Consider the following 22,978-nt stretch of genomic DNA (forward strand, 5'->3'; position numbering starts at 1 on the left):
GAGTATTGTAAAAGATTACAGAAACAGTCAACTACCACCGTCCACGCAAATACCAAGCCTGATCCATCCTTCCACTAATCATATTATGTATAGCCGAAGTCCATTCAAGCTCATTCAAAATAGAAACCACCAATCCTCTCTGTACAAATATATTCCAAGGTTTAATCAAAGCTGTTTTAAACGCCTACAACACACGACCAGCAGAGGAGCTGGTACTGCGGTCATTGGTCTGCACCTTCTTGAGTCCCTTGCCTGCCTGAATAGAAGCTAGCAGAGCAGAGCGGTCACCGGGGGGGGGCCGGCGGCAGCTGGAGGGGGGAGGAGGAGGAGCTGCAACTCCAGGGGGAGGTGGAGGAGGTGGAGCACCAGGGGCACCTGCACCAGGGGGAGGAGGTGGTGGTGCAGCGGGTGCAGAGCCCATGCCAGGAGGTGGCGGCGGCGGCGGAGGTGGTGGTGGCAGACCAGCTGGCGGGGCAGGAGATGATACCTCGTCACCAGTGGGTTCGACAGTAGCTGCGGGCACAGGGGGAGGGGGAGGAGGGGCACTAGGGCCGTCCTGGACTGGGGTAGCGGATTGAGAAGCGGGCTTCTCTTCGTCCATTGCGCTTAGAGGGCGAGGAGGGGCCATAGTGCCGAACAAGATACTGGCAAGCTGCTTAGCGCTACCGCCACCCGCACGTTCATCCTCGTCGTCTGATGAGTCGATATCCGACCCGGCAGCAGACCAGTCATCGTCTTCCTCAGGACGGGCACGCGTCTTGCGCTCCAAGGGACCAGCCCCAGTGAAGGTCGGCTTAATAGCTTCCTGTTGTTGGAGGCGGTGGAAGGGGTTGGTTGACTGAGCGGCAGGAGGCGATGTTGTCGGGATTGAGTCTGCAGGTTGCTGACTCAAAGATTTATAGTATGGGTTCTTGGACTCGGCATCAGGTGTAGCCGCCGGCTGGGAGCGAGAGCTCTCAGGGGAAGCTGCCTGCTCAGGGCTAAATGCCTTCTCAACTTCCTGGGCCGGGGGTTCGGGGATTGAGATTGTGGGAACAGGCGGGGGAGCATGAGTTGGAGAATTCTCCCGAGGTGTGGCATATTCAGGGCCCTCGTCATCAGATGAGCTCTCCTCATCAATGCCCTCAAGCTCTAACTGCAATTGCCGTTCGCGTTCCTTCGCAGCTTCAAGTTCAGCACGTTGGGCCGCAAGCTTGGCTTCATTATCCTTAGCTGCCCGGGCAGCTTCTTCCTTGCGGCGCTTCTCCTCTTGCTTCTTCACCTTACCCTGCCGGACCTGCTCCTCAAGAGCACGGAGACGAGCAGCTTGGGCTTCCTTTTCTTTTTGGAACTCGTCCTCTTGTTGTCTAGATTCGCCCCTGGAATTATGTTAGCATAAACATTCGGGTCTAAAGTTGAGGTCAGGTCTGCTTACTCAAGACGCTTAGTCTCTGCCTCTTGCGCCTCCTGTTCTTCCCTGATAGCCTGCTCGCGAGCAGCCTGTTCCTTGGCGGCCTCTTCAGCCTTCTTCGCGTCACCTTGTCCGGCACTATCAGCTCGGGCTCGGCGAGTGGGAGGTGCAGGTGGAGGCTTCTTGCCGGCGGTCTTGGAAGCTGCAGGCGCGGGGGCAGAACCACCCTTCTCCTCTGCCAAACGACGCTGTCTTTCTGCCTCCCGTTTAGCATCTTCCTCCTCAGCACGACGCACACGCTCTTCGCGTTCCTTCTTTTCCCGTTCCTGGCGTTGAGAAAGGGTTTCCTCGGAGGTAGCAGGCTTCAGACCAGCAGCTGCCATACGCTCAGCAATGCGCTTCTGCGCACGTTCCCGAGCAGCTGCAACGCGGTCTTCATGCGTATTTCCAGTGCCAGAGCCTGATGATCCGGTAGATTCAGGCATAGATGGACGAGCCGGGGCCGGCTCGGCTGCAGGAGGGGCACGCTGCTCTTGAAGTGATCGCTCACGGCTAAAAGTTTTGTCAGTAAAATATCATAGAAAATTAGAGCTTATTCGACTTACTCATCTTTGCGCACATGTGCAGTTCGGCTGTTACGGCTCAAGTCGTAGATAAAGTCACGAATAATATCTTCCACGCCAAGGGCATCCTCCCAACGACGTTTCTCGTGTTCACGAGTAGAGTTCTCGCCTTCGCCACGGAGGCTGTCTTCAAGGCTACGAGTGAAGTCTCGGACGCTCTCCTCCACGTCGCGAGTCATGACATCGTTACGCTCTCGCTCCGCCTTAACGTTGGCACTCTCGCTCTCCAAACGGCGAGCGGCCTCGCCGTCATCGTTCTCCGCAGCAGGCGCAGGACGACCAGACAGCTCCGCAGCACGAGCTTGCATACGTGCGCGAGCGCGAGCCTTGATCCGATCGGCCTCGGTAATCGCGCCTCCGGGACCAGTGCCAACAATATTGCCCGCGCTACCGGGATGCGCCTTAGCATCCTTGAGACGGAAAAGTTCAAGCTTGGCCTCAGCAATCTCCCGCTCGACACGTCGAACATCAGAAGCTACTTGCGGGAGTTGGTCTTCATAGCTTTGCAGCTGGCGACGGAGAGATCTACGCTCAGCTCCACTATCAAGCTGACGGAAGCTAGCGTTGGGGTGGGTATCAATGTCATCTTGCACACGTCGAATTCGGTCCATGAGGCTCTCTGCTTCACGGCGGTCACGGCGGTCGAGAGCATCATCATCCTCGGCACGGTTCTCATCTTGGAAATCAACAGCATCCAGCATGACTTTGGTTTCACGGATCTTCTTCTTAAGCTGATCCACGGTGAGTTCGTCACCTTCCGAGTTTTGGGAAGATGCTGCTGGAGATGGGGTACGGGCCTCGTTGCCAACACGACGACGGGCACTTGAGCGATAGCCGCCTGCCGAGTCATTATTCTTGAACATTGTTGCGTCCTTGCGGCCGAAGCCAGGTGTGTTGTTACCACCACCACGGAAGGAATGATCTTTCAAGTAGCTGACTCCGGTTTTCTGGGGTTGCAAGAATGCCCCAGTAGTCTTGCGAGTCTCGGCATCTTGAGACAGAAGCGACTTGACTGTGCCAATGGAGTCATTCAAGTTTCTAGTGGAGGGAGGGGTGAGCTCTGGGGGGAGACGAGCAGGGACAGGATACCCATTCAGGGCTCGGTAGATCAAATGCATGCCAACGGCGAACTCGTCCATGTTGAGACGACCACGGTTGTTGGGATCGGCCAAGGTCCAGATCCGCTCAAGATCCTTTCGGTTCAGACCACTCTGGCCCATGATCTCAATAGCTGTCTCACCACTGATGAAACCTTTACGGAAGCCATCCCAAGCGCGGAACAGATCGTCATAGATCTTCTTCTCCTCCTTGGTGATAGCCCAAGCAACTGTAGCGTTACCAGAAAGATTGGCCGTTGTGAAACCTCCTTCTCGGCCAGGCTGCGGCATGAGCTGCTGCTTCATGGCTTCGATATTGGGAAGGCCCTGGGCGGGAGTGTTAATGAAGCCCCATTGTCCAGGGATACCCGTAGGCTGCGCCTGCAGGCCACCGGTCTGAGCAGGGCTAAGATTAGAGGCAAAACCGGTGGGCATAGGCGGCATTGGGGGTCGGGGTCCACTATAACCTGTAGCCTGGGGGTTTGTCATGAATCCGGTCTGCTGAGGCTGAAGGTATTGCGACTGGTTTTGACCGGGGAAACCAGTTTGCTGGGGCTGCATACCAGTCTGCTGGTTGAAGAAGCCAGTGGGTTGCGCGGTCAACTGGTTCAAGAGCTGGGTGTTGCTTGGTTGTTGAGGCTGAGGTTGCTGAACGATAGGGGGTGTTGATTTGTTCTCGAGAACAGAGCCATCGAAGTTGGGAACATTGGTTCGTGGGGCCGGCTCAGGCTGGGTATCCGGAACGTCGAATGAAATGATATCGACCATGCTAGAGACCTCGTTCTTGATATTCTCGGGCAACACGGATGGCAGCTCACGACCGGTCAGGCGTAAATTACATAGATACATTGCCAATGCGAATTCGGGGAAGAAGAGCTGGCCGGACTTGGTAGAATCCGATAGAACCCAGATCTTAGAAAGATCACTACCCGGCAGCTTCGAGCGCATCAAGAGGTCTCTTGCTTTATCACCATCCATTGTCTTGCTGTCGGTGACCGCAGACTTGAACAGCTGCTCGAACTTGGCCTGGTCCTGAGCAGTGATGAACGACAATCGGATACTGGGAATTCGGGAGCCATTCTTCGGTGGTACTTGAGGGGGTGGACCGGAGGCGCCGGTATCTTGGAAGGAATTCGCGACTTCGCTCGAGGTCTTAGGCCGATTGGGGAGACCCGTCGGTTGGGCGACCTGCATTTGCGGGAGAGGTGGGACAGGCGGCACAGGCGGCTGCGACTGAGTCTGAGTCTGGTTCTGAGGCGGAAATCCAGTATATTGAGGTTGTTGAAAGCCCGTTGGCTGAGGCTGCTGGGGTTGTTGCGGCTGTCCGGGGTATCCAGTGAACTGCGGCTGGAGCTGTTGTCCCGCGGGGAATCCAGTGGGCTGAGGTTGGAGCTGCGCATTACCAAATGGCGAGGGTTGACCAGCAAAACCAGTCGGTTGTGGTGCGAATCCCGTCGGCTGGGGCTGCATTGGTTGCTGCTGTTGCCCCTGAGGGAATTGCGAGTATTGAGGTTGCTGTTGCTGCTGTTGCATGAATGGTGCCTGGCCGGGTCGGCCACCAGCACCACCGCCGAGGAAGGAATTCGACGAGGAGAACATTATAGACACCGCGCTCGCATGGACAAAACAGATACAGAAGAACCGATGAGAGATTGATGCGAAGAAAGAACGAATGCAGAGAGAGGGGGGGGATGTTCAGGAGGGCAACGTAAATGACGCCGTAGCAGGGACGCGGAGGCCCGCCCGGATTATGCTTAGTAAGGGGGTCCACCCAAAAATAGCAGACAGCGACAGCAGGACAAGATGGTAACAATTATATCTGTAATTGGATAGAATACGATATTCTCCGTTTCAAGTATTTATTTGCATTTTCATTTTCATTCTAGGGGGACCACTATCTAAAGATATAGGACTCTCGGACAATTGCTATTCATAACTATCATGAGTCCTCGCCGGGACTGCTGGAACCACAAAGCAAAACAGATTAAGCCTAGCATTGCAATTTTAGCACCGCTCCATGCGCCAAATAAAGAATCAAACGATCATTGCACCAGCAATTGCGAGTCTGCGGGAAGAGTGATCCCTAAATCCATAGAGCCGGAAACACTCGCGTCCATCTACTCGACAGCAGCCTGTTGTTGGTTGGCCGCATTGGCCATTTTGCGAAGCTCATATTCCTTAGTGAATTCCCGCGACAAAATACCCAGGTCTTTGATCAGGGCTTGGGAGGCATTGACCACTGCATCACGGGGAGTGATCTCGCCATCGGTCTGCACTCGCAGCTGGAAGTTAGGAGTGAGAGGGTGGGGGACCTAGACAACCAACATTAATTTTGAGTCCTTTGAAGGACATACGCAAGAACTACTTACGCGGTAGGCGGCGAAGATAACGTGAGCGGTCTTCAGCAGACGAGTACGGAGCAGGTTGCCAAGAGTATGGTCTTCTTTGTGGAATGTGAAAATGGCAGCAGAAGGAAGGCCTGGTAACCAACTATTAGTTTCAACTGTTGTTGGAATTTTGAGCAAACACCATTGGGCATAACTCACGGGTATCAATGTCGACATCGATCTTGTTCTCTCCAGGGGCAAGCAAAATAGCCTCATAGCTAGAGCAGAAAGGTTAGCACGTGTGCATTAATCAACCGGAATGCACATATGACATGAAGTGTGTTCGAAATGAAAGGGCAGAACAAAAGGCAATGACTCAAGGCCTGGGTATTCAAAACTCTGCCACAATGACTAACACATCAACGCCGTTGTTCTGGAGGTCCGGTGGGCCTGAACGGGGAGCCGGGCGGCTTGGACGTCCAGCAAGCTCCCGCGCAAAGGTGATACTGCTCGGCTCAAACGGGATCTCCTCTTCAATGCCTGACATGGATTTTTTCGTAGCACAACCTGCAGCTTCAAGAGATTTTGAACACGTTGGTAGGTCTTGAGGAGAGCTCATTTTGGCAAGAACAGCCAACCCTAAGAAACAGAGGGATCGCCAACCTACGATCCGGGCAAGAACGAGGATGAACAGGTTGAGGAAAGGAAGGCACGATGCAGGGCAAAAAACAACGATGTTCCTGAATTGAGGAAGAGGGGCAAGAACGAAATTGTCCTTGACGCCTTCCCCATCGTGACGGAGATCATTCATTGGGATAATGCATACCCCAAGCAGCCAAATGGTGGAAGGTTGAAGGCTTAGGCAATAAACAGGATACAGTTCAGGCGGCAATATTGCAAAGGTAAAAAAATAGGAAGAAAAACACATCAGGAAAGACAGCTCTACTCACCGATCCGGCGCGTTCATGATGGCGAAGTATTAGATTCCAATCCAAAACGTAATTTGAAAGGAGTGTTAGAAGAGTGAGAGACGATGGATCGTCTTGGCGTGGGTATTATTCTCAATATATGTATGCTCGATTCAAATGACCAGAGAAGTAAAATAATGCAGCGAGATTAGATCAGTCTAGCCAGGTCAACGCCGTTTCCAATCAAGCAATGTTGCTGGTTAATCAAAACGATCTCCAACTCGTCTCGATAAGACGTTCTCAAGACCGAGAATTAGATGGGCCCCAGAGACAATTCGAAATCGCCGGCTTTGATTTAGAGGTTTCGTCTAACAGCAACCTTCGTTGGTTCCTGCAAAATGCCGTGTGGTGTTAGACTTGAATGTCGATATTCGGTTGAAAAGTGTCCCGGCCCGCCGTCAAAGACAGATGCGCGATATCAAGCACGTGACTACACGTGATGTTCATGTCCCGAATTGTACTAGTGTGGAGCAACATGATAGTACATAGTAGGTACTATGTACTATTTAGGTAACTACAATCCCATTGCAAGATGATGAATTAGCTTGCGGTTCGTTGGCCTGCCAGACCTCTACCTCCGGAATTTGCACCAGATGATCTAACACCACGGGCTGGAGATGAGGCTCAGCAGTGATAACTTCGATATTGCAGTGGATCTCATATATTGAAATATATATCTACAAAGGGTATCTGGTGCAATTTTTCACAATGAAGTTGACCAGGTTCGATCAACACTGCAAACACAGTGTGTGCCCACAGGTGTGGGCACAGGCGTTTATTGGAATAGACACAGAAAGCAAAAGGAGGAAAGTTGTTTTATTCTGAGAAATCTACCAAAGGTTCATTAGTACTGGCAATTTCCGTTGCTCATCATAGAATCCATCATAGAATCCATCATCGCAGAACAGGGAGATTTCATAACGCTTTATCTTCACGTAATGATCAATCATGGGACCATACTTAAAACGTCTTGTAAAATCACCAGTAAGATCGTGTGAGCCTGATTCCAGAACGGACAAGGCTTTTTCCAGGTGTTGAGGAAGACGTTTCTTCCTCGGTAGATCTTGGTCATCGTGGAGGGCGAAGTCAGGCCAGACCAATGGTTCGGATTTCGAAACACCAAGGCATCCAGCTGCTAGGATCACAGTCAGCGTCAGATACATATTGGCAGTTGTGTCAATACATCCAATTCCCCAGTGACAGGATTTAATCTTCGCATTAGGACAAGTGGGCGTGGCACCCCCAAGTCAGCTGGGCTATCGGTGAGCTCCCGTATCCTTTCATAATATTTTTCATGTGGCACACCAAAGGCACAGAGAGCTGGTAGACGATTGAGAATACCGGCAAAGTATTTCTCGTCCTGATCAGAGCTGACTTCACACAGGTAGAAATGCATAGTTTGACAGAGATGCACAATATTTTATCCACCGCTTTCGTCATACTCCACTGGTGTTTGTAGCATAGTGACGAAGTAACCATGACTGGTAAAGACGGTTTTAAGAGTATCCTGCACAAATACCAACTGGTCCATTGCCTCCTTTGGTTGGAGTGGCCCGAGAACAATCTGGTATTGTCCCCGACGTCGTCCCGCATGGACTTCCACCACGGACAATCCTTGAGTTTGTAGATGAAATTGCACTCTTTCACGCATAGAAAGCATGGACCTCGCATGCGAGATGCAGCATCGCTTCCCAAATCACAACTATTAATGGCTTTAGGCGAATTGCCCTCCAAATTCATGACAAGGAAGTCGCCCTCGAATCCCACAGGACAAAACTAGCCCAGCTCAGCTTCAAGATGCAATTTCGCCGCCAGCAGGTTCTGACGGGGACACAAACCCCTAGTAGTTGGAGCTCCTGGCTTTACATATTCCGATGCACAAATAACGGTGGCTGTCTTGAGATCAGGAGTCTGGCGTATTGATGACCAGTCTGGAAGAAAGCGGTGATTTCCGTCATGAGGTGTCAATGGAAGAACACTGCCATCGACTGTGTGGTTCATTGCAGCTGGAACAGCTTCGAAAGGCTTTCCTTCTGCAATGAATTGAATTACTGTCGCTTCCGGATAGACAATTGCCCGCATGACACCCGCATAGTCCTGCCATTGCAAGCGTATGAGGCTAACTTCAGGATTTTGGTCGAAAAAGGCTGTCAGCGGAAAGGCCTTGGTCTCGTTGGGGTGCATATCGAACGATGATGTGAAAGGTAGATTGCGTGTACAATGGTCTTCGATTGCAGGGGGAAAAGAAATTTGGTGATGGTGGTGGTGAGGCATGGTGATGGCGATGGAAGAATAAATGCAGGTGAAGGCTATTGAGATAGAAGTCGACGAACAACAAAGAAACCGTCCGGGGCGCCTCAGGCTACAAGTTATCATCGTTCCTGAAGAAAACTGTACATATGGAAGAGTCAAACAGGAAGGTGCAATCAGCCGAAGCGCAAAATCTTACAGAGTCAGAAACTTCAAACGCATAGAAAAGGTCATTGGAAGTGTATCTAAAATGAAAGATCGTATAAGAGACTCATAGTCTCAATATATTATATGAGAGAAAATAAGATGCCCAAAATAATAAAAAACAGACCCAACCTGCAATCCGACATGAAAAATAAACATAGTAATATAAGATAATCAACAAAAACGCCATGCCATCCTGCGCCAATGCCAGAAAGAAAAAAAGAAACATATGAGAATGAGACCAAAAAACAAATTCTCGTACTGTGTTGATTTCTTCGCTTCAGCCATAAATGATGATACATGAGATGAGAGACCGGATGAATGCACCGAGCACTGATTCAAAGATCAAAGCTGATCATATCGAGCGAAGCGAAATATCAAAAATGCATGTCTATACAGCGCGATGGGCATGATTCGAGCTGGATGCAGATTTCTTTATCTTTTCGTGGGGATTAAGCTGGTTGGGCGATATGAGGATATTTTGATGGAAAATTGAACTTAGTGTACGGCACCAAGTAAGTCGCCAAAGGAAGTTGTTCCTCGCTTCATCTTCCAGCTACTCTTCTTCTTATCTCGTTTCTTCATCATCTCGGCCCAGCCTTCATCTTCATCTTCGTCTCCGGAACCGGATTGAGCTCGTCGACCGGATGGAGATTGACCGGCCTGTGAGACGGGTCGGACTGTAACAGTGGCCATGGTTGTTGATTTGGATAGATTGGTGTGGGAATGGGGTGAGAGGTGGTTTTCGTCCATCCAGGGTTTCAGATGTGGTGATGTTCCGGGGCGTTCATTCTCCAGGTTCGCGACCGAGACTGGTCTGTAACGAGATGCTAGGCCTGCGTTACTACGCTCCGAGGGAGCTATAGATGCAGCGTAGCCTGGTTTATTGGGGAATGGGTAGCCGGTCATGGGAGGCATTGGGGAACCCCGTCGTTGTGCGATGTTGTTCGGGTCAAGCAGACCGAGAGTACGCTGATCAAAATTAGGTTGCGCACCACCAGCTGCATTGGGCATGGAGATGGGTCTTCCCGTGACAGACGGCGGACCGCTGGGCATGCCTGGCATACCCGTTCCAGGCATTGGCATACCGGGCATCATTGGCGGCGGAGTCCCTTGTCCACCTTGCATAGACATCATGTTCCGCATGAACTCCATCTGCATCTGTACCATCGCAGACATTTGATTGGAGAGGTTGAGTTGAGCTTGCTCCGCTGGTGTGATCTGAGGCGGCTGCTGATGCTGAGACATCATCGAGTAAGGCCGAGGGACACCTCCCATGCTGCCCATTCCACCCATCGGATCAAACATTGCCTGCGTATTAGGACTGCCTCTTCTCGCAGCTCGGGCTCGCTCTTCATTTGCAATCACGTTAATTAGACCTCCAGGCGGAGGTGCCGGTGAGGATGCACCACCATATACTGAGCCAGAGCCACCACCCAAAGCCAGGGATTCGCGATTAGATTCACGAACCAGATTAGCCCCCACGTAGGGTTCTGGTGGCAAGTTCCGTGCAAATGCAGGCAAGTTGCTTCGGTTATAAGCATCGGTACCGTAAAGAGATTGAGCAGACGACGCATAAGATGGCTGCAAAGACGCGCGAAGGTTTGGGTTAGAACTGGCATTGGCCAGTCGGGTCGGTGGCCGATTACGATTAGGAAATCCGTGAGCCGCAAGAATACCAAGCGGAACTTCATCGTCATCTTCCTCGGTGCTTTTTCCACTGGACGACTTATCGCCTAAGTGGGAAAGGCGATTTGAGTTATGAAGGTTGGGAGTACTGCTGCTCGCACCACTCATTTCAGGTCGCAGTGACGGCGAGGGGGCTTGCTGACCGGTCACCTTCATCATTTGTTGGCGATATACAGAGAGATGGGCTTCTTGCTTGCGACGCTGACGCTCCGCTTCGCGTTGCTTTTCAGTTTCATCTTCTTCGTCTTCGAACTCTTCGTTGCCAGATTCATCATCGCTCTTTGTCGCATTGCTATTGGAGCGCCGTAGCTCTTGTTGTTGACGATAATGTTCGAATTGAGACGGGGTCATGACCTTGTTGCCCGGGGAAGTCGTCTTCGGCAAATTTTCAGCAAACTGAACGGCTAGCCGGGCATGGTCTGCAATAGCAGGATCGGGAGATTGACGTCCTGAGAACATTGATTCAGGCTCTGTATTGAGGTAGTTAGGACTAACTGCCTTGCCTTTGTCGAGATATGAAGGGGCCTCTTCGGTCCAAATCGATGGGGAGTTGTCTTTGCTGAAGAGCAGAGACTTTCTGACCAGGTTGGCGTCTTCGTCTTCAATAGGGCTAGCGTCACTTCCGTAAGAGTATACTCCACTTCGGCGTAATTTTGAGAAATCCGATTGTCTCCTGGTAGGGCGCTCTAGTGCACGATGAGAAGTGGTAGCACCGAGCATCTGGCTGGGACCTGGTGAAGGCCTGCGGAATCCAGTGATGGTATCAGTTGTGGAATGAGCTGGCGAGTCGCCATCATGGTCATTAAGAAGGCCATCCCCAGAATGGTGCCGCGAATGACGACTGTCCCATGAGTAAGGGGAGGGCTCGACGGGGATTGATCGGTCTGTACTAATTGGCGGTGGTCGTGTAGCTCTGTCCTCTTGGTATCCTGAAAGCGGTTGTGTCGGTGGAGATGAGGAGTACTGTATCAGCAATTAGTATAGTGTCCCTTGCATAATAAGTCGAGAAAATCCCCCCCGCGTACCTGATCTGGCCGTTGAGGAGAAGGGTCCCGCAACATGGCACTATCCCTTTTTCCCAGATGATCGAACATCTTTCCAAAATCATCCGACCCTGCCCCTAGATCCCAGTGCGAATCGGGGAGTTTTGGCGGCGTGGCCGTATCATTAGTGCTTCCCGACACGGTGCGTTGTCTCGATGCTTCCGGCGGTGTCGTCTGACGTGGAAGAGGCTGGGATCCCGCATTTTTGCTGAATCGACCGCCGAAAGAAAAAGTCCTACCTGCTGCGCGTAGAGCCCCCGAAAGTGGAGGTGGGACGGGGATATCGTGGAGTCTCGAATGCGGGGATGCAGCCTCTTCGGAAGGGATCTCAGTGGAGGAAGGGAGTGTAGATGAGGAACTTAGGCGGGTTGAAGTCGAACTTTCGTAAGTGACACCGCTGTAATGACTCCGGGTCAGACGTTTCCTGAGGGAGTAGTTCCATGGTCGAGGGTGAGTGTGTTCATACCGGCTCTTATCCAGGGACTGGTTGGTTCCAGCGAAGATATTTTCCTGGTCCTCTATCATTGACGGCACCGCATTTCCTTCACTCATCCGCTTGGTGAGCGGAGCACCGTCGGTCATCGATCGATTCGGCCCAGGGCGTTCAAAGACTCTGAAAGAAGATTGCGGATGTGTCTCCACCTCCTCTAGGATGTTCCCAGAGGATTTGCGTCGTTGAAAGCTTTTAGGCAGCTTGATGGGCATTGTGAGGGAGGACTGAGGGGATCAAAAAAGCCTACAATAGCGCTTTCAAGTTCACAAAAAGTGTATCTAAAAGGACTTCAGGCTGTTTTCTCGGTGTGCGCCCATAAGGATCTACACCCTGCCGATCCTGGAGAGAAGGGAAAAAGTGGAGGTGTCGTTCGGGTACTCGGGAGTTGGACGTGTCAAATGTAAGTCGAGAGCCAGTGATACACAACCAGTCTCGTTCAACGAGAGAATCACAATCGGTCGGCGGTACACAAGGGGGAGGGAGGAGATGAAGACCAGAAACCACGCAAAAGCGGGTGGGTATGGAGTGGTGTGATTATGAGAAAGTGGGGAGGAGATAAAAGAGAGAAGAAGCAAGAGGAGAGACAGGATCAGGGGAAACTAAAGAGAACAAGAAAGACCAGTCAGTCACAAAGGAAGCTTCTGGCACGGAGTTAACTACCCGAAACACAACACAGTTTCCTTAGCGGCTGATCAAGTCCCGTTAAGAATCCACTGTTATGCCGATTGAAGGATGCAGCAGATATGTATGTACACACCTTGCTCTGTTATTGGGATGATCGGGTTGGTTGATGGTATAATGAAGAAGAGAAGTTGAGAAAGAGAGAAGAGAAAAGAAGAAGAAGAAGAGAGAGAAGACACACAGACACACACAGCCCAAAAGAAAAAAACTGAATGAGCGGCTGAGACCTGGGACACTTGGACAAGGACGGTTTCACTTGGGCTCCGCTCGAGATTGACTCCCGAGGAGGACGAGCGAGTCAGATCGGAATGGAGAAGCAGTGGGTGGGGAGTGGATCAGAGGGTCTTGTTTGCCTTCGGGTAGATAAGTGAATTGGGATTTACAGAAGAGGAGAACAGGAGAAGAGAGGAATGAGGCGAGGTCAAGAATGAAGAATGAGGAATGAGGAGGAAAGTGAAAAATCCAGTCTGGTCAAGTCGGGAGGAGAAGAACAGTCTAGTCCCTGCATTATTTGCCTGTGTGGCTTTAGTGCGAGTGCACTATACAATAGTACACAGTAGAATATGTACATAAGTAGAGTATACAGTAATAAGGTAGAGGTAATGAAGTCATACTGTACAGGTGTTTGTATAATACTATAAATATCATGAATATAATATGAATAAAATAAACCATACAGAATATAATGTTAACTGAATAACTGAATCTGAACTTCGACGGTTTTGGACTTTGTTGATGTCTAAAAATAAACATGACTAATCATATACCATCTACGCAGTAGTAAACAATTCCGTATGGAGTAGTAGATAGTAGATACTATAAATACCAGTTCACTAAATATACAGATAGAACAAGTCAAGAACCATACTGCAAGAAGACCAATTCACCTTGAATACTCTCAGTCCAATTTTAGGTATCAACACAATTGGCATCCTACACGGTTCAGTGAAGAGAGATGGTTCATCCTGGCCATTGTACCACCAGTGACACTCGAGTCATAGACTGGTGCAACCAGGCCCACCCACTACGACAAATACAGCTAGCATTATAATGAAAAAATAAGATCAAGCCATCGGAGAAACACGAAGAGAAAAAAAAATATGAAGAAAATATGAAAGTAAATTCAAGTAGATCGCTACAAACATGACAATCAGTGACGAGCCCGAACAACCCTAAACTTGAGAGGCCGAGGACCACTATTCTCTCCCCCATCTCTAAATATCTCACGAATCAATCAATCAAAAAAACATCAATGTATATCGTACAGATTGCAAACATCAAATACAATCTTCCTCTTTTTTTTCTCTTGCAGTTCTTGCACTATCATCTCCGTTTCCCCCTACAGCTAATGACTCATCTAGCTCATCTTCTATTTAGCAAAGTGGAGATCATAATTCAACCACTTACGCGCAAGTACACCATCAACACTCAGACCCGGAGTACCATACGTCAGAGGCGCATAGAAGATAAAGCCCCAAATAGTCACACCAAGAATGACTATAGTCGCCATCCAGGCCGCACAAACAGACTTAGTCCCCATACGTTCCTTCGCAGTGACAAATCGGCGCACGTCCCGACTCACCCGCGCACCCTTGGCCTTACCAGAGGGGTCATCTTCCGGGGGAGCGGCGGTATCGGGATCAAGAGGCTGCAAATTGAAGATAAACTCAATTAGCGCACCAGTTACCATGGTCGAAGCCAGGTGCGAGGGTAAGTAGTGGTGCAGGAAACGTTGGCGACCCATGAGCCAGAATGGGAAGTAATGGGCGGCCCAGCACAGGAACAGGAAGCCCGTGCTGTTATACAGACGAGAGCGGGTACCGGGTCCCCAAACTGTTTAGGGTTGTGATTATTAGTGAATGTGTTCTTTGGATATGTAGATGTGTCACGAGGACAGTTCACTTAAGGGAAGGTATCACTTACTTTCTTCGAGGGCATCCACACCCCGGCGGAGGGACAACTGGTCGGCGCCAACGATACCGGCGAACACAGCCAGCAGACTGCTGGCAATCCACCATCCAATGGGGTTACCAAGGAAGTAAATCTGCTCGCGAGTATCGTTTTTAGTCCAGAAGCTCACACCGCGAAGCAGGAAGGGCCACTGGAAGGGCTCGGTAGCATAGGGGTGGCTGCTAGTCAAGGCATTGTTATGGTGGAACATCGCACCCTGCAGTTCAAAGTACTTGCGGAGGAAGGAGATCTGCTTCGGCTTGCGCTCTTGGCGCTGTAGACGGGGGCTATCAGGCTCAAGTCCGTCGATAGTCTCGGCGAACCAGACATTGCTCGATTGAAGAATGTTCTTGTTTCCGTTGATTTCAGCCTGTTTGAAGCCCCAGTCGGGAAGAGGTGTGGTGTGTGTCCACATGGCAACTCGGGTCGGCACATGGATCAGCTTGAACAAGCTTGCAAAGGTACGGAATTCTTGCTCAGGCTTGCCGCTCTGGATTTGGATCTCGAACAGAGTGTCGTTGTGTCGGTCGCCACTAGCCAGCTCTTGAGAGACGGTGGTGAACTCCTGGTTGGTGGGATAGAAAGGAGATGCCACATCGTGGGTGAGGAGGTAACTGTCAGTGCCAACGTGACGGAGCTGAATGACATCTCCATTGCGCACACTCTTAGGTTGGCCATCATCTGCCAGAGGCTTGGTGGGAAGGACCTGCCACAGGTTGTTGGTGTCGTTGTGCGGGTATCCGGTGACCTGCTGTCCCTGACTAGAGATACGGCCATCATCGTAACGCAGAGGGTATGTCTCGTAGTGGCTGTGGAGAAGGACCTTGGTGTCCTTGTGACGCATAGTGATACTATCGAAGTACTGCACACCGACAGACTGGGCGGTCATAGCATTATCGCTCAGAGTCTCCTGGAATTCGGGAGACATGAATTCATCACCGGGTCCGGAGCGAGTGAGAATAGCGAAGTGAACCTGGAACCAGAACAGGTAGAAGAAGAAAGGAATGACGACAAGGGCGACACCACGGGCGATAAAGTGCTTGGTGAAAGTGACCATATCAATAGCACCCTGGCGACGGTTGATATCCAAGAGGTTCCACAGATCGATCAAGACAGCCGCACCAATAGTCACGAAAGTGAAAACACCAACGTACTTGGTGGAGATGACGCAGCTCAAGCAGAAGCCAGTCAAAAGCAACCACTTCCACCACTTACGGCCAAATGCTTCATGACGCAGCTTGTAGAATCGGACGTAGCACAAAATACTCAGAGCCATACTGAGGACCAGAGTTGAGTCCAGCAGAATGAGGCGGTCCTCTCCAACGTGCGCATTATCGAACACCATAAGACCAGCCGCCAGAACACAGGCGGGCAGAGAATATCCAGATTCCCACATAATCAGGAAAACAACGGGAATAGTCACGGCACCGAGGGCCGCAGGCATACCACGCAACCACAAGTACGGGACATTATTCTCGATGTACGAGTCACCGATGTTCTCGAAAAAGAAGTGGCCATCATATCCAATCAACCAGCCCATGAACGCAAAGAGAAGCTTTCCGAATGGTGGGTGAACATCGAAGAAGTACATGCGCTGCAGATAATAGGAAGCGAACTACATAAAGGCAAACATGTTAGCTTGGACGAATCTCGTTTCTCTCCTTTCCTCATTATTCCCCCTGTTCATCAGATATGTTCCATAGCTCCAGGAGACGTACCTTTCCGAAATGAACCTCATCAAAGACCACCTCATTAGGATAATCAATGCGCCAGAAGCGAGTCGCGAATGCCAGGACAGTGAGAACGGTTATGGCCAGCCAGTAATCCCATTCCGAGTTTCGTTTGCCGGAGGAAACGGTGGCAGTTGAAGCTTCATTGGAGGCCACGGGGGTATATCCATCCCTCTTACCGCCTCTTTTCCGCAGAGAAGGCGAGGAAGACATGATGGAAATAAGAAAAGAAATGTAATAAAAAGGAAAGTAGGGAAATAAAAAGTTATCGAAGAGAGCGACCGTGAAACCACCTAAAGTAAATAGACTTCCGAAAACGCGCGACGTCAGCACCGAATCATGGAATTGTGACAAAGAGGATTTGCTTTTGGCAAATAGAAAGGATAAAAGAGGGACTTACCAGAGCCACCAAAGTACATTTGGCACTCAGTCAGATGAGTGCCAGAATAAGCAGGGTGGAAAAGGAGAGATGCGGGCGACGTGGGAGGGCTGCGTGTCCTTCTGTTCTCTCCGGAAGAGGGCGGTGGACCGTTCATTGCAGCCCTGCCAATCACATTCGCGTTGGCCGGTTTCGAATGTATACAAAAATGAGGTGATGCGTCCATGTTTCAAAGATGAGGAATAAATAGGAAGAAGTCATATACGGCAGAAAGATGTAGAAGGAAATATATAGGATAGCTTGAAAATGTACGGTATTTCTAGACAAGCAACTTTACGTACTTGGTATAGTAGATCATTGATATGATATAACAGGAGCATAATCACGACACATCAACAGACTTGAAAGTATATCAGAAAAATGTGAAAGAAGAGAAAAAGTATGAGCACGCGAGACACTCCCAAACCCCTAAGATGCATCTACAATGATAATTCCGTTTCAAATACATACCGACATATCAAAAGCAAATCTCGTAAACTCGTGGGTATCAAGTCCAGATATAACAAACTAAATCACCTCAAAGAAGAACTTCACTCATCATCTGTCACATTCAACAGTTCAATCTCAGTCTGAACCAAAGATTGGAACTCGGAACGTGACATTCCCGTTGCCTTCGCCAGGCGGAACAGACTTTTAATACTGGTGCCGATATGCTGCTTCACGCCGACTTCATAGGTAGATTGGCTCTCTGCTGTCTGTTCCAATTTCATGACGGCATCAGAGCTACCCGAAGATGCGGAAGCAGGTCGAGGATGGTTGAGAGCATGAGCGGCCGCCTCACTAGGTACTGTATCATGGGCGTAACCATTTGTGCGGGGAGCCTCTGTCGAGTCTGACCCATTCATTTGACGACGTAACAGGTTGGCAAGAATATCACCGTTCAAAGACGACGGGCCAACCTCTGGTTGTTCCTCAGACGGATCGTGATTGTCCATTGCTGGTTGGACATCACCGTACTGAGAGAAATAGGAGGCTTCAGATAGGCCAGAGGGACGCAAGTTTGACGAGCTTGCGGGAGCGGGAGTTTTAACGTTTGGTGTTTGTCCTCCTGGGGTGGCATCATACTGAGCCCAATAATCGTCGTCATCGTCATCTTCTTCCTCGTTCTTAGCTTGTTCGTTGCCTTCTGTCTCATCTTTTTCGTCTAATACATCCGCTAGCATCTTGTCTCTTGCTTGTGTGTCTGCTTCGCTGATAGAAGAGGCCCAGGTATGTTCGTCATCTGCTGGGCTCTCGCGCGGAAGTAGTTCCGCCACCCGCCAGCCGCGACCTTGTTCGTCGTCGGGACACCACAGGTAAATAACAGCTAGACTATATTCCGGAAGCACGACTAATGACTGAAGAGTCTCATCATCAACCCGTTTATAGGTTACCGGCAGATCGTCCGTAAGCTCGATCTCACCCGAGACGGGGTGTGGCTCGAAAGTGGTGCCGTTCACAATACTTTGTAGTCGTTCTGCCTTTGTTGAATCCCAACAGAGAAGTTTTAACCATGATTCATCAGGAGAAGTAGATACTGAAGTCAGAATCTGGAGACGTTGGCGGAGGATCGGAGAGAGTAGTGGGAGGAGAGCTGGCGGTGGGCGTGGAGAGACAAAGGCTGTAGGAAGACAGGCGAGAAGAGGAGGGAGCAGAGCTCGAGAGTCGGGGGCGTTAATAAGTTCGACCATGTTTATAGGAGAAATGACAGAGATAAATTCCGGGGAGTTGTGGAGAGAAGAGAGTATAGTACAGAAAAAAAGAGGGAGGTCATCTGGGGAAGAAGTTCAGTGAAAGCTTCACGAGGACAGATCCATTCCATTCGCCCGAAGACGTGGGGCAGTTGCGGGCCGAAAGCTTACTGGCTGAGGCTGTCGGAGTATATCATCGCTTCTTTTATAGGGAGTACTTTTCTCTATTTCTCTTATTAATATCGTTTTGTTTGGGTCGAATCTGTATTCCCTGTGGCTAATTTACTTAATTTGGTTGTTTGTTTGCTCATGACATGACTGTGGGTAATATCTTCAACTCAATGTCACCTTGTAGACGCATTGAGAAAAGAATCAACAAAGACTACCCAACTTTATTAGAGTTACACTATTATTCAAATTGGCCAACTTCAAGATCACCTGATCTTGAAAATACCAGAGACTCGAGAGTAGCAAATTGCATTATTCGGTGTTCGGTATCGGTTCAATTTCCAACGTCTTTCGTTTGTAATTGATTTGTGTCCCGCTGCGGAGTAAATAGCTTGTGCGACCAACGAGACATCCATTCACTCAATCCTAATTTTATATCCCTGCTTACAGCGTCCAGTCAGTGTACCTGCGGCATGATGCATAGCTCCGATTCGCCTTGCTGAGTGCATCCTGTACATCATGGCAGGGATTATCTTCTCGGTTGGGGCCCAAACGGGGCTGATAACATGGTCGCTGAAGCGGGTCGATAGGTTTCAATATGGTAACAATAGGTCATATTTTAGCTAGGTAGCTATCATAAATCACCAGCTGATGTCCTTCTAGTGCCTACCCCTGTACTGTCTAGGTAGACTTCCGCCTTGTCATTGTGATATCGTGTTAATCTTCCAAGCATGGCATAAGCCAGAGGTGCACGCCAAAATCAAAATACTACAAGTAGAGTAATAACTCACAAGAAAAAAATAAATAAATATATACCCTATAAATCATGTAATAATTCTATTCCCGTAGATATAAGAATATCCCTGAAGCACTAACAGGCAGATTGAAGAGAAAAAAGGGGGTATATGGCAGACAAAATTAGGGTACAGCATGAAGTGAGCATCAAGTGGCATCCAAGACAACGAAAAGTCGAAAGCTAAACACTGGTATTTCCATTTCCCACTAAGCCACCCTATCATTTTGTTCCAGCTTTCCGACGAGTCTCTTCATGCTCGCCCACTCCTCAGCTGGTACTTCTTCCGATGGACCGCCGAGACCCTTGCCCACTTCAAAGACAGTTACCACACCGTTAAGACCACCAGTAGCAAGACGTCTGCCCTCACGTTCTTCCCAAGCAACCTTGTTCAGACTACGCGAGATACCACTATTAGGACCACGAGACGGACTGGCTCGTGCAATTGGAACCTCTGTGTCAGTGTAGAGATCCCACACTTCAAGGTTGCCAGCACCATCGACCAAAGAGAACACGCCAGGCCTGTGCGGGGACCAGCGTGCATCGTATACAACGTCCTCCCGCGTGATATCAAGAATGGGCGAAACAACCTGCGCGGCTGCTGTTCCAGAAGTGGCAGAAGCTGTTGTGGCGGGGGCGCGTACGCGCCAGAGCTTAACACTCCAGTCTAGGCTGGAACTTAGCATGAGATCACCTAGATCGACGGGTCCGCGAGCGGGGTGGAAGGCAGTAGACATGATGGGGGCGGCATGGCCACGGTAGGCCAGACGATGGTCCGTGCCGGCCTTAGCTCCAGCTCGGTCATATCGGTGACAAGGGTAGATGCCTCCCTCTTCAGTGCCGACAATGAAGAATGTCGGGTCCGACTGTGGGAATGACATAGTTGTTGGGGCGAGGTCCTCTGTCTTGGATGGAGGGGGAGTGGTCAATTCTAGATACTCCTGAGGTTGAGAGAGCATATCGACGGTCCAACCGCAGACCACTCCGTCCGTGGAAGAGGTCAGAATGTTGTGCGCATTCTGGGTACCGATTATAGAGATACTGTAAACAGGATGAGTGTGTCCAGATCCGGTCAACGGCGTCTTTTGGACGGGAGCTCCTCCACCAGCACGGGAGGACCGAGTATCCCACAGGAGGACCTGACCTGAGTATGATCCTCCTACAATTAGGTTAGGGTGGAAAGGAGAGAATTTGGCAGTCAGAATGTCGGAAGTCGAGTGGAAGACATATTCAGGGCGAGACTGCAGATGTTGATTCCACACCTGCACCAAGCCATCTGGCTCATGGGGGGGCAGATGGATTTTTGGTGTAAGATGCCAGCACGAGCTCAGGAAACTGCAAAGTAATTTAGCTGTCCTGAATGGCATGGATTTAAATATAGAGCCAACATACCTTAGGAGAGAAACTTATATCACTGATCATGCGTTTCTTGCTCCATCGTTCATCCCAAAATTGGCACACCTCACGAATGCCTCTCCTCTTCTTGCCAGTTTCTTCATCTTCTTCCAGGTCTCCATCTACACCACCTAGTTCATAGTCCGCAAGAACATCATATTCCTCATCGAGAGCCCGCTCAATGACCTTTGAAGAACGCTCCACGAAGTCCAGGAAATCATCTGACGAGGTCACGGCTTTGAGCTCATCATCTTCCAGTGTGCGCATGGGATACCTAAGCTCTGAGACCTGCGCATCAGCTGCATCTTGACCAGTTTGCTTGGCTGCCTGCAATTCCTCTTCAATTTCGGCACGAATCTTTTGACGAATCTCCTCATCCCGCTCGCGCTCACGTCGACTGAGACGTTTACTTGATCGTGAGGCGCCGGCAGATCCTTCGCCATCCGAAGCAATTGAGTCATCCGGACTTTCGGGTTGTTCTAAGTCATCTGTTTGCACGGCCTTGCTGTATGTGACGACTTCTGGTTTTGGCTCAGGGGGCGGCGGGGCATGGCTCTGAAGTTGGGGTTCGGGCGCTGAGGTATCGTAGGGCTCTTCGCCGACAGTTTGAACGGCGATAGACTGGGACTGAGGTCTAGACGATGGCGTATATGTTTCAGCGTTTTCCCCACTCAGCTGGCTGGCGCTGAGTACTGAATTTGGTCGACTTCCTCGACGCGACTGACCCTCAGCTCCATGGCTGAGAGAAGCTGACCCCGGACGGTCCACCAGACGAGAAATCAAATCATCAAGTTCAGCTCTGCTCCCTGAGTGACTGGGAGCAGGGGACACAATCTAATTATGCGGGTTAGTATTTCCCCATATGAGCTCCGTAAGTGATATCTCCGGTGCTGCATACCTCTGAAGCATCTCCGACACTGTTCCGGTTGGTAGTGAATTCCTTCTGACGCAGTTCACGCTGTTTCTTCAGCTCCGCAAGCTTAGCTCGCTTGGCCAAGATCTCATTCTTGCGCTGCTGCATAGAAGACATTGTAAAATCATATGACCCGGTTCATTAAGCACTGCAGCTGTAGTAGCGTGTTGCGCTTTATTTACGGGATGACATAAGCGGGTCCGAACGGCGCCGGAAAAACTCGCGCAGAGAAGGGACTGAACCTCGCCTTGTCCAACCCGAGGATTCACTGCCATTGACGGTTGACTCTTGTTGAACGGTTTTCCGGTTTCCCGCTCCTTAATTTATCGTCGCATTCTTGTTCTCCGGATATTTGCAGAAATGGCTTCTCAAGGTGTCAACGTGAGTATTATTCACTCTCTTTCTCTTCTGCCCGCCCCCCGGGCAATCGCTGTCACGCAGCCCCCTCTCAATGCGAAACGGGATATTGACCACCTATCGCCATTACAGGTCCTCCGCTACTCGGCTCTTGTTGCCGGCCTCGTCTATGGTGTTTACCACCAGTCTTCCCCTCAACTCCCAGGCTAAGCGCAACGAGATTGAGCACGAGTATACCCGCAAGGAGCGTCTGATCGAACAGGCTAAGGCCGAGTGGAGGAAGAAGACTCAGCCCCAGGAGACCAAGACACAAGCCTCTGGCCGTATGTGACCCTTTTAATATTTGTTTGCTTGATCCATCTTTCTAGAATGATGGTATCCGAGGAGGCCGGAATGGCCGAGAACCCAGGAAGAGTGGTGTGCTAACCGATGATTCCTTCGTGACAGTGATTACCGATCCCGAGAACCCCAAGTTCGACCTCGAGGCCTTCCTGCAGGCCAAGGCTGTGGAGAACCCTTAATTGTCATGAATTAAATAGAGCGGAGGAATGAATACGCATCTCTTTGCGAAACTCGCACTTCCCTCCCCCCCAGGGTATTTGAGCATTTGCTCGGGTCCATTTACTGTACGATTGATCGGGTCCGATTTCCCCCCGAGTTGCGACATTGCGAGCGAAAGACGGAATGGTTTCTTTTGGATTCGTTTTCTTTATTTTATCGTTTTAGACGTTATCATTTGGGTCCTGTACATACCCTGGGCTGTGTCGTGCGTCTGTACAATACAGTTGGACCTAAGAG

The 22,978-nt window shown here is 50.3% G+C and overlaps 9 protein-coding genes across 9 annotated transcripts; 1 reads left to right on the top strand and 8 right to left on the bottom strand.

Annotated features, from left to right (window-relative positions):
* Positions 1 to 184: 184 nt before the first annotated feature.
* On the bottom strand, positions 185 to 4,709 carry pan1 (actin cytoskeleton-regulatory complex protein PAN1; the record flags this gene model as incomplete). Its single annotated transcript, XM_056639719.1, has 3 exons — positions 185 to 1,358; positions 1,415 to 1,942; positions 1,996 to 4,709. The coding sequence occupies 3 exons, from the start codon at positions 4,707 to 4,709 to the stop codon at positions 185 to 187; spliced, it is 4,416 nt and encodes a 1,471-aa protein (XP_056505476.1).
* A 518-nt stretch (positions 4,710 to 5,227) lies between these two features.
* Positions 5,228 to 5,984, bottom strand: N7469_000800 (DNA-directed RNA polymerase II core subunit RPB11; the record flags this gene model as incomplete). Its single annotated transcript, XM_056639720.1, has 4 exons — positions 5,228 to 5,422; positions 5,480 to 5,589; positions 5,657 to 5,715; positions 5,854 to 5,984. 4 exons carry the CDS (start codon positions 5,982 to 5,984, stop codon positions 5,228 to 5,230), a joined length of 495 nt encoding a protein of 164 aa, XP_056505477.1.
* Positions 5,985 to 7,235: 1,251 nt separating this feature from the next.
* Positions 7,236 to 7,568, bottom strand: N7469_000801 (glutamine synthetase; the record flags this gene model as incomplete). The annotated part of the gene is made up of 1 exon (XM_056639721.1): positions 7,236 to 7,568. One exon carries the CDS (start codon positions 7,566 to 7,568, stop codon positions 7,236 to 7,238), a length of 333 nt encoding a protein of 110 aa, XP_056505478.1.
* A 613-nt stretch (positions 7,569 to 8,181) lies between these two features.
* On the bottom strand, positions 8,182 to 8,679 carry N7469_000802 (glutamine synthetase; the record flags this gene model as incomplete). Its single annotated transcript, XM_056639722.1, has 1 exon — positions 8,182 to 8,679. The coding sequence occupies one exon, from the start codon at positions 8,677 to 8,679 to the stop codon at positions 8,182 to 8,184; it is 498 nt and encodes a 165-aa protein (XP_056505479.1).
* Positions 8,680 to 9,357: 678 nt separating this feature from the next.
* Positions 9,358 to 12,296, bottom strand: N7469_000803 (uncharacterized protein; the record flags this gene model as incomplete). Its single annotated transcript, XM_056639723.1, has 2 exons — positions 9,358 to 11,511; positions 11,574 to 12,296. 2 exons carry the CDS (start codon positions 12,294 to 12,296, stop codon positions 9,358 to 9,360), a joined length of 2,877 nt encoding a protein of 958 aa, XP_056505480.1.
* Positions 12,297 to 14,134: 1,838 nt separating this feature from the next.
* pmt4 (dolichyl-phosphate-mannose-protein mannosyltransferase) lies at positions 14,135 to 16,658 on the bottom strand (the record flags this gene model as incomplete). The annotated part of the gene is made up of 3 exons (XM_056639724.1): positions 14,135 to 14,598; positions 14,689 to 16,330; positions 16,434 to 16,658. The coding sequence occupies 3 exons, from the start codon at positions 16,656 to 16,658 to the stop codon at positions 14,135 to 14,137; spliced, it is 2,331 nt and encodes a 776-aa protein (XP_056505481.1).
* A 756-nt stretch (positions 16,659 to 17,414) lies between these two features.
* N7469_000805 (uncharacterized protein) lies at positions 17,415 to 18,554 on the bottom strand (the record flags this gene model as incomplete). The annotated part of the gene is made up of 1 exon (XM_056639725.1): positions 17,415 to 18,554. One exon carries the CDS (start codon positions 18,552 to 18,554, stop codon positions 17,415 to 17,417), a length of 1,140 nt encoding a protein of 379 aa, XP_056505482.1.
* Positions 18,555 to 19,724: 1,170 nt separating this feature from the next.
* N7469_000806 (uncharacterized protein) lies at positions 19,725 to 21,940 on the bottom strand (the record flags this gene model as incomplete). Its single annotated transcript, XM_056639726.1, has 3 exons — positions 19,725 to 20,777; positions 20,908 to 21,744; positions 21,809 to 21,940. 3 exons carry the CDS (start codon positions 21,938 to 21,940, stop codon positions 19,725 to 19,727), a joined length of 2,022 nt encoding a protein of 673 aa, XP_056505483.1.
* Positions 21,941 to 22,319: 379 nt separating this feature from the next.
* On the top strand, positions 22,320 to 22,770 carry N7469_000807 (uncharacterized protein). The gene is made up of 2 exons (XM_056639727.1): positions 22,320 to 22,503; positions 22,628 to 22,770. The coding sequence occupies exons 1-2, from the start codon at positions 22,350 to 22,352 to the stop codon at positions 22,699 to 22,701; spliced, it is 228 nt and encodes a 75-aa protein (XP_056505484.1). The 5' UTR covers positions 22,320 to 22,349; the 3' UTR covers positions 22,702 to 22,770.
* Positions 22,771 to 22,978: the final 208 nt, after the last annotated feature.

The sequence above is a fragment of the Penicillium citrinum genome, assembly GCF_028827155.1.
Source record: "Penicillium citrinum strain IBT 23319 chromosome Unknown utg000001l:1.0-4955037.0:1.0-4956770.0, whole genome shotgun sequence".
Classification (NCBI taxonomy): Eukaryota; Fungi; Ascomycota; class Eurotiomycetes; order Eurotiales; family Aspergillaceae; genus Penicillium; species Penicillium citrinum.

Excerpts from the sequence above, each read along its gene's own strand:
- N7469_000807 (XM_056639727.1), top strand. The coding sequence starts at position 22,350 with ATGGTGTTTACCACCAGTCTTCCCCTCAACTCCCAGGCTAAGCGCAAC. Across the intron at positions 22,504-22,627 it reads CAAGACACAAGCCTCTGGCC|TGATTACCGATCCCGAGAAC; the intron begins GTATGTGACCCT and ends CCTTCGTGACAG.